Source organism: Netta rufina, assembly GCF_964035555.1.
Source record: "Netta rufina genome assembly, chromosome: 1".
Taxonomy (NCBI): domain Eukaryota; kingdom Metazoa; phylum Chordata; class Aves; order Anseriformes; family Anatidae; genus Netta; species Netta rufina.
The window spans coordinates 148,982,859-148,996,589 of record NC_140123.1 but is presented as its reverse complement, the minus strand read 5'-3'; the positions used below and the strand labels follow the sequence as shown (position 1 = coordinate 148,996,589).

The window sequence follows — 13,731 nt, the reverse complement described above, 5'->3', positions numbered from 1 at the left end:
TGGGCTCCTGTCCACACCACTGCTGTCACATGCTCCTGTGTCTGTGCGTCCCTCAGGAACCCCATTCATGTTTTTTCCTTCAATGGGGAAAACTCTTCCCTCTCATAACAGGGCTGATGTGCTTAAACATGCCATATGTATTTCCAGAAAATCCTCCTCAGGACATAGAGCATTAAATAAAAAGGCTGAGGTGGAAGGGCTCTCAGATGTAGCTATTTACCTTTAAAAATACCTTTGTGTGGTTTGGGACTATCGGGTTGCACATGCAGACATGTGTGCAACACCACCACTTCCTCCTACCTTCCCAGCTCCCTAAAAATAGTTATTGGGTTTCCCTGATGCATTTTATCTTAAATTAGTTCACAGGCTGTTCTGGGCAGGGACTATGCTTCCGCTTTGCTACGAGACGGTTCAGAGTTTGCAGCAGCTACCGTGCCATTAGGAATAAATGATACTGCTGACAAATCTCAGCTGAGAAAATCTGTGGGGAAAGCTAAGTTAATGTTCCTCCCAGAGGGCCCCTTTAATCGGTCTGTTCCTTTAATTTTGTGGCATAGCCTTTAAAATACAGGTACATAATGTCTGTATGGTTTTGTGACACAAAAATGCTGGTGGCAGTGATGGTCAGGGTCTGGCGTATGGTACCACAGTGGTTTGCAGGTCATCTCACCCCATTTTCTTTAGACAAGTGTAGGAAGTTGCTCTGTAGAGATGTTGGCAGCATATCAGAGGACGATAAATTCTGGAAATCAGCAAAGCTGTAAGCTCCTGTCAATACATGATACCTAAAGGAAATTAACTGGATTTTAAGGTTTTGTATTTTCTCATTTCTCTTTTTCTAGATAAATACATTTGGTGTGTCTAAAACTGTGGTTTAAAGCAGGAATTATTTTGAACAGTGCCTAGTTCAGCTATATTCTGATCTTAGCTTGACCTTTAAACATTTCTGGCATGATACAAATAATGTCTTTGTTTTCAGTGGAGTTGCTACAGAGATTTATAGCACTGTAACTAGAAGGAATATCCCATGTCCCTCCCTTAAAAATGTAAGAGCTGTCTTGCTGTAGTGGCTTCATAATAAAGACTTGCTTGGAATGAAAAGTAATTCATCAAAAACAAAGCCAAACCATTAGCGTACTTCAGTAGAGTTGGGATGTTACTCTTTGACATCCAAAAAGCTTTCTCATCTTCATCCATGTTTTCAATTGCTTGAGGAGAAGGCACGAGGATAGTTAGATTTGAGGTGGTGGACAACACTGAGTTTATCTCAGCCTCCTGCATGAAAGCAAAGCAGGTAAAATAATTCGTCTTAATGATGACCTATAAATAGCAACTCGTGACTTTTTAGCAAGGTGGGGTATATGACGTTTTTTGGGACTGGCCTGGAAAGGAAAAACTATTATACAGAGCAATGACTTGAACAAAAGTACATAGAGCTGTACAAAAATGGTAAATGAGTGTCTATATTTTACATAACAAATTGCCAGCATTTAAAGGGCAACAGGGAAGTTTAGGTCAGAATTGTTTTTTTTTTTTTTTTTTAAATTATTAAATTATTTATTTATTTTTTAAAATCATGAAACACAGGAGAACTCAACTCCCACAAAAGCTAGCCTGGAATCTATTTTATCTACCTGAATTTAAAAAAAAAAATAAAAAAATAATAAATTAATCAGTCTGCCAAGTACTATTGGTTACTGAAAGCTTCAATTAACCTGCTCTTGCAGAGCACTCCACACTACTTAATAGATAGAAGCATTGTGATCCATGAAATGAGAAACCCACGTAACACAATGTTCACATGTGAAGTAAGACTATTTAACGTGGCTGGGATTTTTTAAGATGTCCAAGGGACATCCATGCCCACCAGCACTTCAGTGGGGCTTGCTGCTGACAGCTCTAATTTTAGCTGGGGGATATAGGCTCTGTAGTATGCAAGGACTGATTCATCTCCCATATGTCAGTGTCTGCCTTACAGATGGAAGGAGTCTTCACTGGACAGGATTTTTCCAGTTGTGTGGATTATCTTTTTTTTTGAGAGGGGTGGGGGGAAAAGGAGAGCTGAAGTCTTGAATGCAGTTTTGGTGAAGATGAGGTTCTCCAAACTTTTTGCAGGCTCCACAACTTGCCATTTTTGATACCGTAAAACTCGAGAAAGCCATGTGAGCTTGTATTCTACCTTTTTACAGTGGGTATGCTGCCTGGAAGATGGCTTATTCTGGACGTTTCTTCTATATCCATACTGGTTTTTAAGTCAAGAAGGGAATTATCTCCTTTAAATATCTGGGAGCTTTGTCTCTGTTAAGATCACGTTTTTTTCTAGCTAGCATCACTGTCACCTTCCAAATATTTAAATATAGAAATAGAAACAGACCTCCTTTTTTCATCCTTCCTGACCAGCAAGAAAAATATTTGGTTATGAAATATGGTAAACATCACATTCCTGCTCAAGTATGAAGTTAAAAACCACACAGATGGATATACCTCCCTATCTTGCTCATGTTTGTAGCTACCATTATATTAGGAATTTCTTTGAACTATAGCAGAAATTTCCACATCTGTTTCAATAGATTATACAGAATCTGCTCCCTGATTCTTTTTCTCCTGCTTCATTATCTAAAGAGCACATTCATTAGCAGGTGGGCAGCCTTTCCTTTTGTGCTCATTTCTTTAGCTTCATTAGCTTCACTCTCTTTAGAGCTGCTGGTGCTACAGTCTGAGCCCGGAGCCAAGCAGATAACTGATTTAAATTAGCCACAGTGGCCTTGCTTTCAAGTAGCTCCCTGAGGTCCCTGTTGTAATCACGTGCTTTAATTGTCCCTGAGCAGTCTAAGTTTGAAAAGCACGAAAGCAGCTAATATGCCATAACTTCTGCTTCTTGTGCTATTTATTAATGTATCGCTGTTCCATTCACTTTGTCATGTACTTTCTGTATACTTCTTATATTTAGGTTTTAAACTCCATAGAAGAATATGGTTTTGATCTTTGTTCATGCCAATGCCAACCTCAGTGGGATAGAACCTCTAATACTACCGCTGCCTGTAGCATGTGAAAATAAGGTCAGCGGTAATCTAAGTTGGTGTTTCTTCCCTGATCTAAAGCCAAACAAGTTAATCTGATTCTTTTTTTACAGGACCTAAGTCATTTTTTTTTTTTTTTGTCTTTCTTGCTTGCTGTAGCAGCAGCACACTGACCAGCCATACAGTCACATTTTCCTAGCATGGGACTCAGTAGAAATAGGGATAGTAAGGCATTGCCTTCCCTCTCCACTTGCTTGTAATTTTATTGCATGAGGAAAGATGGGAGGACCTGAATATACCTTGTGGCATATTTAGGCTCTGCTTGTACCCTGCTGTTGTCCTCTGGACTAAGCTCTATGTACAGAACAGGTCATAGCCTGGGTAGCCTCCTGCCTCAGGAAGTGGGCTTGTAACTAACTCTTCTGCTTGCAAAGCTTTCTTGCCTGCTTGAATTTGGGATCAGAAATTGGTTTTCAGACATAAACCAAGGACCAGTTAATCAGTTTCCCTTTGACTGGTGGGAGAGGCACTTCAGTACCTATCCAGAGCTGAGGCCTCTGCTGTAGAATTGGAATATTGCTTTGGGGTTCCCATTTCTAGAGGCTAAAAGGCTCATGTTTTTCTGCAGACTTGAACAAGCTGAAATATCAACCATGAAATCTACTTACATTAACCCACTGGTTAAATGCAGCTGCTTCTGACAGAGTAGATAACTCCTGATTGGAAACAGAAAGAGAGAGCAATGAGTACATGAGTTCTAACTAGCTGTACCAAAGTACCCTTGCTGTACCTTGTGGAGTAATCTGTCTGGCACAGCTGATGTGACATGGAAAAGCAGGTTTTCAGTATGCATGAAAGGGAGGACATTTATGTCTTTCTAATGCTGATAGCTTCTGGTAATTGGAATGGTGAGTTAACAACTCTTTTGAAAATTGTGCTATCTGATGCTTAATTAGATGTAATTAGGTGTAATTAGATACACCTGACCTCAGTATATAATGGATACTGACCTCAGGCTAAGCATTTATTTTCTGGGAATCTAAACACAAATAATTTCTTAACAAAATGCAAAATGAATTTAAAAAAGATATGTTGTTTTGGTTGGTGTTTGCACAGCATCTTACATATCATCTTGAAGATGAAGAGCTTTAATTCTGCCACAGTGCTTGAAACAGAGAGAGATGATGTTATGAGCAAGTGTGCTAAGATAGTGCTAAGAGGCATGTAAGATTACTGTCAATGACAGTGACAGCTGACACTTTCATTTTTCCTATACTGTTAAATGCATATTTATTTTGCCAATTTACTTGTTTCAGACTTATTTGTCTGCCAGTCTGCATGGTTTGATTGAACATGATAAATTGACCGTCTCAACTGAGACATAGCTCAAGGCAGAATTTTGGAAGAGCTGGGAGCCCATCACTCCTAGTTGAGGGGTGAGTGCTTAGCACCTACAAAGTTAGGACTGTAGGGCTGGCATTTTTTAAATTTGTCTTAAAGAAATATCCTCAGATTCCTTAGGCCCCTTTCCAAGGTATGTTTTTAAACACAACAGATCATTTCTGTATCAGGCAAGAGTCTCCAGAAAGAACACAGCCTGCAGATAGCACTGGTGGGCATCATACTTTTCCTAACTGTTTATAATGTTTTTGCTATCTGGCTAAGATCCAGTGTGAGAACCATGCAGTAGGTCTTGTATTCAGAGATGATGATTGTCTTACTTACATCTGCAGCATTTCCATAGCATGTTCTACCATCTCCTTCATAGCCCTTTGGGCACACGCACTCCCAGCCATGAGAAGGTTCAAACTGACAAGTTGCCTTTGAACCAGAAAGACAGAAAAAAAATATTGTGAGATACTCAGGAGGCTACTCCAGAGCAAGCATAGCCTGTAAACCCTTCCTGATTTACGTTCATATACAGACATAACCTTAGCAAAGTATCTCTGTACCTTCTTCCATGGAACTGCTCATCCCCCTGTAGAGCAAACTCCACCAGATGAGGGCGTTAGCTCCCTCGCCTTTACTAAGTTGAGGAGTGTAAACGCTTGCTGTGCCCTTTCTTACTTCATCCCTAGATAAACAGAGCCCCGTTCCTCTGCCTTACTAAGGTAGATCCATCCTCTGCTCCCCTGTACTTTTTGATTTAGCTCTGTCCCTGTGTCCTGCCTGCAGGCTGACTGCATGCAGATACTGATAAAGCTGATAGATGCCCGCATTGAGATGTGTGACTCAGGTAAATATCTCCACAGACTGTTGCATCCAGATTGCAGTTGCTGGCAGAGAAGCAGCATGCATTTACTCTGGGCTCGAGATAGTCCTTCTGTACAGGTGGGATTGGGAGCAGGCCTTGTGGTCTGTGCTCAGTGCATGCACCAAACTGATGAGGCTCACATAGCATTTTTGGTGGCTGTACCGCTGCTTCGAAAGCTTTGTTCCATCTTGAGCAGAAATTGCAGGGTTGAAATAGAAAGGAAATTCTATGGTGTGTGCAGGAGGTGAGGTGTGATATTTATCTGAACGCTTTGTTCAGGGAATGACTTATTACTCACCAGATGATGGCATTTTCCATTTTGTTCCAGGCATGAGTTTATGGGTGTGCATTCAATTCCATTTCCCCGAAATCCATCTTTACACTTGCAGTCATTCTGTTGTTTCCATAAAAGACAGCGATACATTATGATGATTAAAACTGTGTACATATTCTAGACGTGACAGATTCATCTGTTGGTGTTTCTGCATGGCTCCATGAAGTCATTCCACTGACTTGAGTGGAATGACACTGACTAATATATACAGAAGACCTTCATAGGTGACACCTGGCATGCTTACTTAACAGGATTTCCTGCTGGAATGACAGCACATAGTGAGCACAGGGATAAGAGCGGCAGGAGGCTGCTCTGTGTGGAATTGGGTTTGTGGCTATGAGGGAGGGGAGAACTTGTGGATGAACAAGGGAAGGGTGGAAAATGCTGGCAGAGCAAAACTGCCAGAGAACGGGTGTGGAAGGTGGGAATGAATGCAAAGGGACTTACCTGGCCTGGCCCAACATAGATGCAGGTAGCATTCTCGTGGCACCCAGCCACAGAGGGCAGCAGGCAGTTGTTGATGGCTGAGCAGTCCTGTCCATCGCCTGTCCATCCTGCTTGGCAAACACACAGGTATTCTCCTGGGCCCGTCTGTATGCATTCAGCCTGGGGAGGGTGCAGAGGCCAGACAAAATCAACTCCATTTGTACAGGCCATGGCATGCAAACCTGGAGGGCAGCAGCTGGGCTGAGGAGGCCTGCCCACATCAACCAGCAGCGGGACCATGCTGTGATCCTTTGGTAAAAGCTGACACTTGGTGCAAAGAGGTAGACCCTTGGCTATGGCAGCACAACGGGGGAGAGTTTCCTCCTCTGAAAACCATGGAGCATCAAATCCCCCTTAATCCAGAGAGCTTCTGGCAGGGACCAAACGGCAAAGCTTCTGCCAACAGCCAGCCAGCATCTGATCCCAGAACAGGAAGGCAAATAAAATTCCCTGTGTGCTAATGTCTCTGGGATCAGACCTTAGGCCTGTGTACAGGGATCAGGAAATGCCAGCTGTAGGGAAAGTCCCACGTATGCAGACTTTCAAGCAGTTCCTGTGAGAGAGGCTAACAACTAAAGTAGTGCATACTCAAGTAATGAAATGAAAATATTTTAAGTCTTGTAGCCACTTCTGAAATGAAGTAAAATTCCTCTTTTATCTTCACTGTGGGATAAAACAGAGCTGTGTTGCTGCTTTTTGTCAAGAATGTGTCACAGCTTACCTTGGCAATTCCATGGCACTTTTCAGGACAGCTAGGTGACATCTGCCTTTAGGTCTAAGCAATAGCAGTGCCACTATCAGAGAAATAACTCAAAACTGCAGTAAAAATTGTGACACTTGCTTTTTGCAAAAGTTTCAGCCAAACCTTGTTTACTGCCTGCTTTTCTGTGCTGTCAGGCCCTGTGGGAAAAGCCCAAACTTACATTGATATTGCAGCCACCTGGGTATAAAGTAGCACAGGGATCAACTTTGCTGCAGGTCATGCCATCTCCTTCGTAGCCAGGCTTGCAAACGCAGCTATAGAGATGAAATGAGATGAGAGGAGGGAAGAGTCATTAAATGTGATAGGACAGCTGTAAAATGAAGGGATTGTTTTCCACTGTAACGTGCTATTTATAGGCAGCTTAAAATCGGTAACCTTGGATTCACAATGCAAATAGCTTAAGTGCATACATTATGTTTTTTTTTTTCCAAAATAATACGTGACTGGGTTAAGTCAAATGAGGGATCTGTTCTCTGTGTACAAGATGGGGGGTGAAATTAATTGTGTGCTAATGTGATCTCTGCAAAGGAGAGCTAATAGCTCTAAATTAATTACGAGGTGTGGTTGCTCTTTCCTTTATTGACTCAGCAGATAGCTCCCCCTTAAGTGCATGCAAGATTGAGCTCCTCTGTTTCCCTGGCCCCCCATCCCCAAGATTAAACCATACTGGAGGGAATTTCTGAAGTGCTCAGTTATGCACCATCCCACATTCTCTTTCATACGGTGACTCATTACAAATGCACTGCGTTGAGAGGCAAATGTGCTGCATGTGACAGTGAAGGTGAGCATAAGCAAGTTGTAGCTGTTGTAATAACAGTTTTGTAACCAATCCTGCCAGTCCAAGCCTGTGGCATCTAAAGTCTACTTGAGCTGATTGGATCAATCTATCTATCCCCAAACCACATGGGAGTTTCAATGTTTTTCAGCAAAGCTCAAAATCCTAATTCACTAAGGGTAGGTCAGAAATAAAGAACCCTTGTAGCTGTTAGTAGGAAGGCAGCCTTCTGACAAGGGTCAGATCCATATGCATCTATTGGATTGGTGGTAAGTACAGTGTACAGGATGGGGGCACTGAGAACTCTTAATTCCTGTCTTGTAAATGAAGATGGATGCAGTGCATGTTTATGCTTATTTGCTGCAAAGCAGTAGTTCATTGGCTGATATTTGTGTACTGCTACAAGGTGTGGTTTTGATCAAGAAAGTGGGAAAGAGCCGCATCTTCATTAATATTAATTAGATGCGAGTTGCTGACTTACCTCACTGCACCATTGCTAAGCTGACAGTCTGCATGTGCGTGGCAGAGCTGTAGGGAGGGCTCGCAGGGAACAACAGGCTTATCACAGAGTCTCCCAGTGTATCCACTTCTGCATGATCCAGGAAGACAGGTCCCATCACTGTCTATTCGGTTATCACACTTCCCGTAAATGCAGAGGCACTCTACCAGAGATAAAATAAAATGTGCAGTTCAATAGTGGGAAAAGGCATCTATCCTTACATAGCAGTTCTTATAAATCAATTCTTGTTTTATTCTAGAATCTAACCTGTTGTATTTTTAGTCTCTCTTTATCGGGGGGACTTACTGTTTATTGTATCTGTGTCTTTGCAGGTGTCTTCTTTAGATAACTATTTAAAATCTATGGTGACTTTGTAGGGCACTTATCTATCAATGAAATTTAAAGTACTTCAAAGAGAGGGGGAAAAAATACTGTTTTAGGCTATCAGGGCAAAAGTTTTTTCACTGCACAACTTCTGGTGTAGTTTCAACAATGTAAGAAGCCTTCTGATACTGAGTCCACAATCCTACAAATTACATACTGCAGAAATGCCTGGACTAGTGCACAAAGTAGCAGCACAGACCTACTGGCACTGCTATGGATAGGTTGAGTGCTGCTGCTAGGCATAGCAATGCCCAGTGGGCATTGTAGGTGAGGCTTTTACAATCCCAAGAAGTGCCAGTAGCAACTAGTTAATCCACCACATACTGCTTGGCCAGGACTGGAGTTTAGGCAATACCACCTCTTCTGACAGAACTTGTTTTTCATTGTTATCCATGTACCTCTAAACCTTGGAGTGAGCTGTGTTTATTGAATGACAGGCTGTTTAATGGCAAAAAGATTAAAAAAAAATTATGGAGACAGGGAATATAAATATATTTGATGTCACCTGTTCTGTAGACTCTAAAATGCAGTATAGTTTGACACAGTTTATAAAAGATGACAGCTAGAACTATAAACTATTCAAAAGATCAGAAATTATTTAGCAGGGATAGTTATTAGGTGTCCCTAAACAACAATGTGTTTATAGATTTAGTTTTTCTTAAATTGCATATGTTTGTCATTGTAGGCAGATTCTGTTCCAAGTGTGAGCAACAGCAGAACAGCAATGAATAGACAAGATTTTCTTTTCAATTACTCATGTGAAAGAGACAGAAAGGAAAGGAACAACACAATATAAAGTGAGCAATGAGCCTTACAGAAAGCTCACTTAAGCTAGTGAGAAGATTTTTCACTGACTCTGGGCTTACGTGTATCCCTTTGAAATAAGAAATGAACCTGCCCCAGAGACATCCAGCTTATCTACTAGACAGATGATTTATCTAGCAGTTACCTCCTGCCATAGTGCTACACGGGTCCAAAGAAAAATTCCATGATCTTGAGCGGAGGAAGTGTGGCTGTACTCACTTTTGTCACACTGAGGTCCATATTTGCCAGGATCTGAGCAGAACTGGCAGCGTGAGCCTTGAAATGCCTCTGCACAAATGCAGGTCCCATTTCCATCCAGGCCATCCATGCACTGCGATATAAAAGAGGGGTGATCTTTATGTATAAATTGAAATGAGTCTTTATTCCTCCCCTGAGAAGACACTGTAGGCCTGTCCATACCGTGCCTGTGACAGACCACTAGGAAGAATTTCAGCTTTAATGAAACATCTTTCAGTGCAAAAGCTTTCCTTGTGCTTGTAGTTATACTCTGTGGCAGTGTATTCTACCTTCCTTTGCAGTTTAAAAACAAGAATAGTGACCTGATTGTTCCCCTGGACTGTGCAAAGTAAAAGCATCAGTGGGTCATTTAACCCCAGCCTTGCGCATGTGCTGCGTATTGGGACCAGTGAAGCTGTTAATTGGAGAAGAGACTGATTCATTTTCCCTCCTCTGAATAGCTGAACCTGAAATTCACACCATCACTGAATGTAAAAGGAGTGTGCAGCTCTTGCGGAGCCCCTAATTCCTGCAATGCAGGAGTTCAGGGACTTCTGGGAGACAGTCTATCCTCTGCAGTGTTGAGTGAATGCAGGATGCTGCAGGATGCTGTGCTTACCTGCCCGTTTCCTGAGCAGGGTTTGGAGAAACCTCCTGGGCATGGACTGCAGTTAGGGCCAAAGAAGCCTCTGCAACACTTCGGTTCCTGCAAAATGAAGCAAATACTGCTGCCTGTCATCTGAAATAATCCTTTGTTCCGAGCAGGACAGGTGGAGCCAGAGTTACCCTGTATTTACAGGGGGCCAATTAGTGGGAGACATCAGGGCTGGGGGCTGCAGCAGTTTCTAAAGGAAAAAAACAAAAACAAAAAAAAACCATCTGCAGGAACAGGGAGATGGCATGAAATCTGTTTTCTGGGCTGACTGGAAGAGGCCAGAGTGAGCCTGGCCTCTACATCTGGGCCAGACTCTGCCATTTCAAGGTTGCTTTTCCTTGGCAGGTACTGCACAACACATTGAAAGCACCCTTTTTTCTAGAGCCTTTGTGTGGAGGCAGAGCACAAAAGACATCTCTCCATCTGGTTTTAGTCCTCTGGCAAAGGCCTGCTGAGGTAGCTGGCTCATAAAAGGCTTATGTTGAACCCGATCTGTGTCTGCAGTGGTTTTGTTAAAACCAGGAGGGGTATAGGCAGCCCAAGAGGGGGACAAGGCAAACCACTGCATACTCTCCATTGCTATTGCCAAATTCATCAGCATTAGATATGCATGTCCTGTCACCGGTTACGGACATATCTGCGTGTTCACTTGTGTTGTGTGTGCTTTCGTATTTGCCTGCTGATGTGCAGTGCAATTTGAGTCAGTCTGTCTCCTCTGCATCTGAGATGGAGAACTCTAAGAGATATTTTACCCCTGAGAGATGCTGTGAAAGCTAGACATGCTGCTTTGATCTTCCTCCTTCCCCCAGTGCATCAATATGGGATTTAAACATTACACAGCCCTAAAAGTTTTTCCTGGATGCGTTGTTTGTTCTATTCATGAGTTGGCTGCTTGAACTGCTTATGTATCAAAAATACAGAAACTGTATTAGGGAGAAAAAAAACTAATTTACATGTGTAATTCAAGGAAATAATTAGCAAAAGGTTTTCAAAGCTTACAAATGTAGCCTGTTTAGGAGCCCTGGGAGCCAGGGAAGGTGTAAGCCCCTGCCACGGGCCAAAGGCTTCTGTGAGGACTAGGCTTGCCAAACAGAGCAGGTGAGGCATGGTTTTTGGGATTGTTTGCCCTTCATTGTTACCAAACAGCACGTGAAGTCCTGGGACAGGAACAGCTGGGACCGGGGATCCCACACTCTGCTGTTCTTCATGAGTGAAGCTGTATGGGACCATCACATTTTGGCTGGAAGCCTGATGTGAAAACCTCTCAGTTAGTATGAGATTGTTGCTGTCAATAACACATGGCAACTAAAAAAAACTCATTGTGGAGGTACTGATGTAAACATGTGTTGTGGAGAGCAGTTCTTTCAGGTAGCAGAGTGAATACAGGCAAGCATTTTGCTCTCAGCCACCTGTAGAAAAGTGATATGGAAAGTACATGGACATCTCCATGTGTCTCTACTCCAAAAAGAAAGTTCACAATGCAAAAGACAACCCATTGCAAAACGTACATACATTCCACCTTAAGGAACCATAACTGTGTACCTTTGTTATTATATTGCAGTATCTAGCACAGCCAGTTTTTGGAAAGGTTGGGCCTTCAATAATGCATCTCTTCTTTAAGAAAGGCTGAAATACGCAAAAAAAAAAAAAAAAAAGGAAGCATTAGTATTTCTAAGCAATGTACAGTGGTGTGATGCAGTCTTAATATTGAAACATAATTTAACTGGGGAACAAAGCACCTTGTTATAGTGTCACATTTTCCCATTTTTAAAATTTATCGAATCATGCATCTCTTTCATAATATGATTTTCCTTTTTACCTGTGGTTATTACTGAATATGGCATATAGGACAAATTACCAGTGAATTTTTATAGCATGGGGAATAAAATTCCTGTGACAGCTAGACTCAATTTTTAGATGTGGAGGAACATGCAGCCAGATTTGCATCTCTTAGAGGGAAGCAGATGGAAGATTTTCAGTCCATTCTGAAGCTTCTACTGCAGACAGTTACTTCTGGGAGGATGCTTAATCAAAAGGAAATTTTTAACAGATGTCTGGCCTAATTTAAATGTATCCTTCCTCTATTTTTCATTTACTAACTCTCAAAGCATAATCATAGTAATTCTCATTCCTCACCTCTCTCTTTTGCCAAACCATACCCTAAATAGATCTTTTACTTGAGAAAAAAGTCATAGCTGCTATGAAGTCTATGAAGGATCCTGCCACAGCAAAGTAATGCTGAAATTACCTGATGCCAGATTGTTGCCAAAAAGAGTTTAAGTTACTGCCTGTGTTTGTATGTTTATGCAGTTCTTCATGTTACTGTCTGGTTCTTTTGCTCACTGTATTGGGAGAGCAGCAAAAAACACAGAGGAATCTATGCATTTTGTACAGTGGGGGGAATACGTCAGGAAATGTCACTTACGAGTGGCTTTGAATCCGCTGGACAGGGAGTCAATGCATGTGAGAAACAGCTTGCACAGATACCCTAGATGGAGACAGTAAGGATTTTCATTTGACAAGGCATTGTACATCTACTGAGACACATACTTATGGACAACAGACATTGTAAATTTTAAGTATGTCTTTCCTGTGAATTTTAACTGTTATGGCATGGATCTGGAACTGAACAGCAGCTATATCTGCTGGCTCTAATATTCGCTCCTTTTAAAGGCTTTTAGGGGGCTGCCAGGTCTTTAAGAGAACCTGGCAGCCTCCTAAGCAGAAGACTGCCATGGTCACAAATGAATGGGTGTCCTTTGCTCAACATGGTATAATACATTAATTAAGATTGTCAGAGGATCTGGTGCAGTCTATATTTAACTTCTATAAGAATTTTTATTCCTTCCTAGGAAGACCACAAATCTGTACATGCTGTCTACATATGAGACTCAACTGAAATTTGTCTTGTATGTAAGCAGTGCCTCTGATGGCATTGCTCTCCCTGATACTCAGTTCTGCTCAGCATCACCTATCGCTTCCTTTCTCCACCTGGGATAGTCTCAGCCATGATGTGTACCTGCTCCTCCCTCTTCTGGAGGATGGAATTCCTCTCCCACAGCCACACCATAGGATGGGGACAGGGAAACGTGTCTGCATTTCTGTGCAATGTCTTGTTTCAGACCTCTGCCCATATTCAGCAGCAGACTAAGATACCATTTTTGCATGGAAGCATCTGAAGCACACATGCATATTCCCTGCCGCCAAGTCTGCTGTGGGAGTGAGGATCTCTGCGAGGAGGTAGAGAAGATGTCTGAGGACAGCTGCTGCTCCAGTGGTCAGAGGTCATACCAAGTCAGCCCAAGAGGTCAGCCCAAGTCCCCCCACTCAGCACGTGCTGAGGAGCTGGAGTGCCTCCCGCGTGCTTCGTGAAACCATGAATAAGCAGTGCTCTTGTTCAGTTAAGCTTTTAGGAGTGCTGGACACTAATGCGTTTGTACTGTTTCAACCTGTTTTGAGTCTGGCAGTTATTACCAGTATTCAGGTGCAGCTGCGTGGATATGCGTGTGTTAGTGTAATA

The 13,731-nt window shown here is 42.3% G+C and overlaps 1 protein-coding gene across 1 annotated transcript in view; it reads right to left on the bottom strand.

Moving 5' to 3' along the window:
* The window catches only part of STAB2 (stabilin 2), a gene marked incomplete at both ends in the record, with an annotated part of 86,696 nt that overhangs the window by 40,075 nt on the left and 32,890 nt on the right, over positions 1–13,731 (bottom strand). The window contains 12 exons of the mRNA XM_084291293.1: positions 671–785; positions 1,139–1,275; positions 3,689–3,736; positions 4,746–4,841; positions 5,573–5,668; positions 6,056–6,214; positions 7,018–7,111; positions 8,114–8,294; positions 9,539–9,650; positions 10,176–10,262; positions 11,754–11,837; positions 12,637–12,699. Of these exons, the coding sequence (XP_084147419.1) occupies positions 671–785; positions 1,139–1,275; positions 3,689–3,736; positions 4,746–4,841; positions 5,573–5,668; positions 6,056–6,214; positions 7,018–7,111; positions 8,114–8,294; positions 9,539–9,650; positions 10,176–10,262; positions 11,754–11,837; positions 12,637–12,699 (1,272 nt within the window). The remainder of the gene's footprint in view (positions 1–670; positions 786–1,138; positions 1,276–3,688; positions 3,737–4,745; positions 4,842–5,572; positions 5,669–6,055; positions 6,215–7,017; positions 7,112–8,113; positions 8,295–9,538; positions 9,651–10,175; positions 10,263–11,753; positions 11,838–12,636; positions 12,700–13,731) is intronic.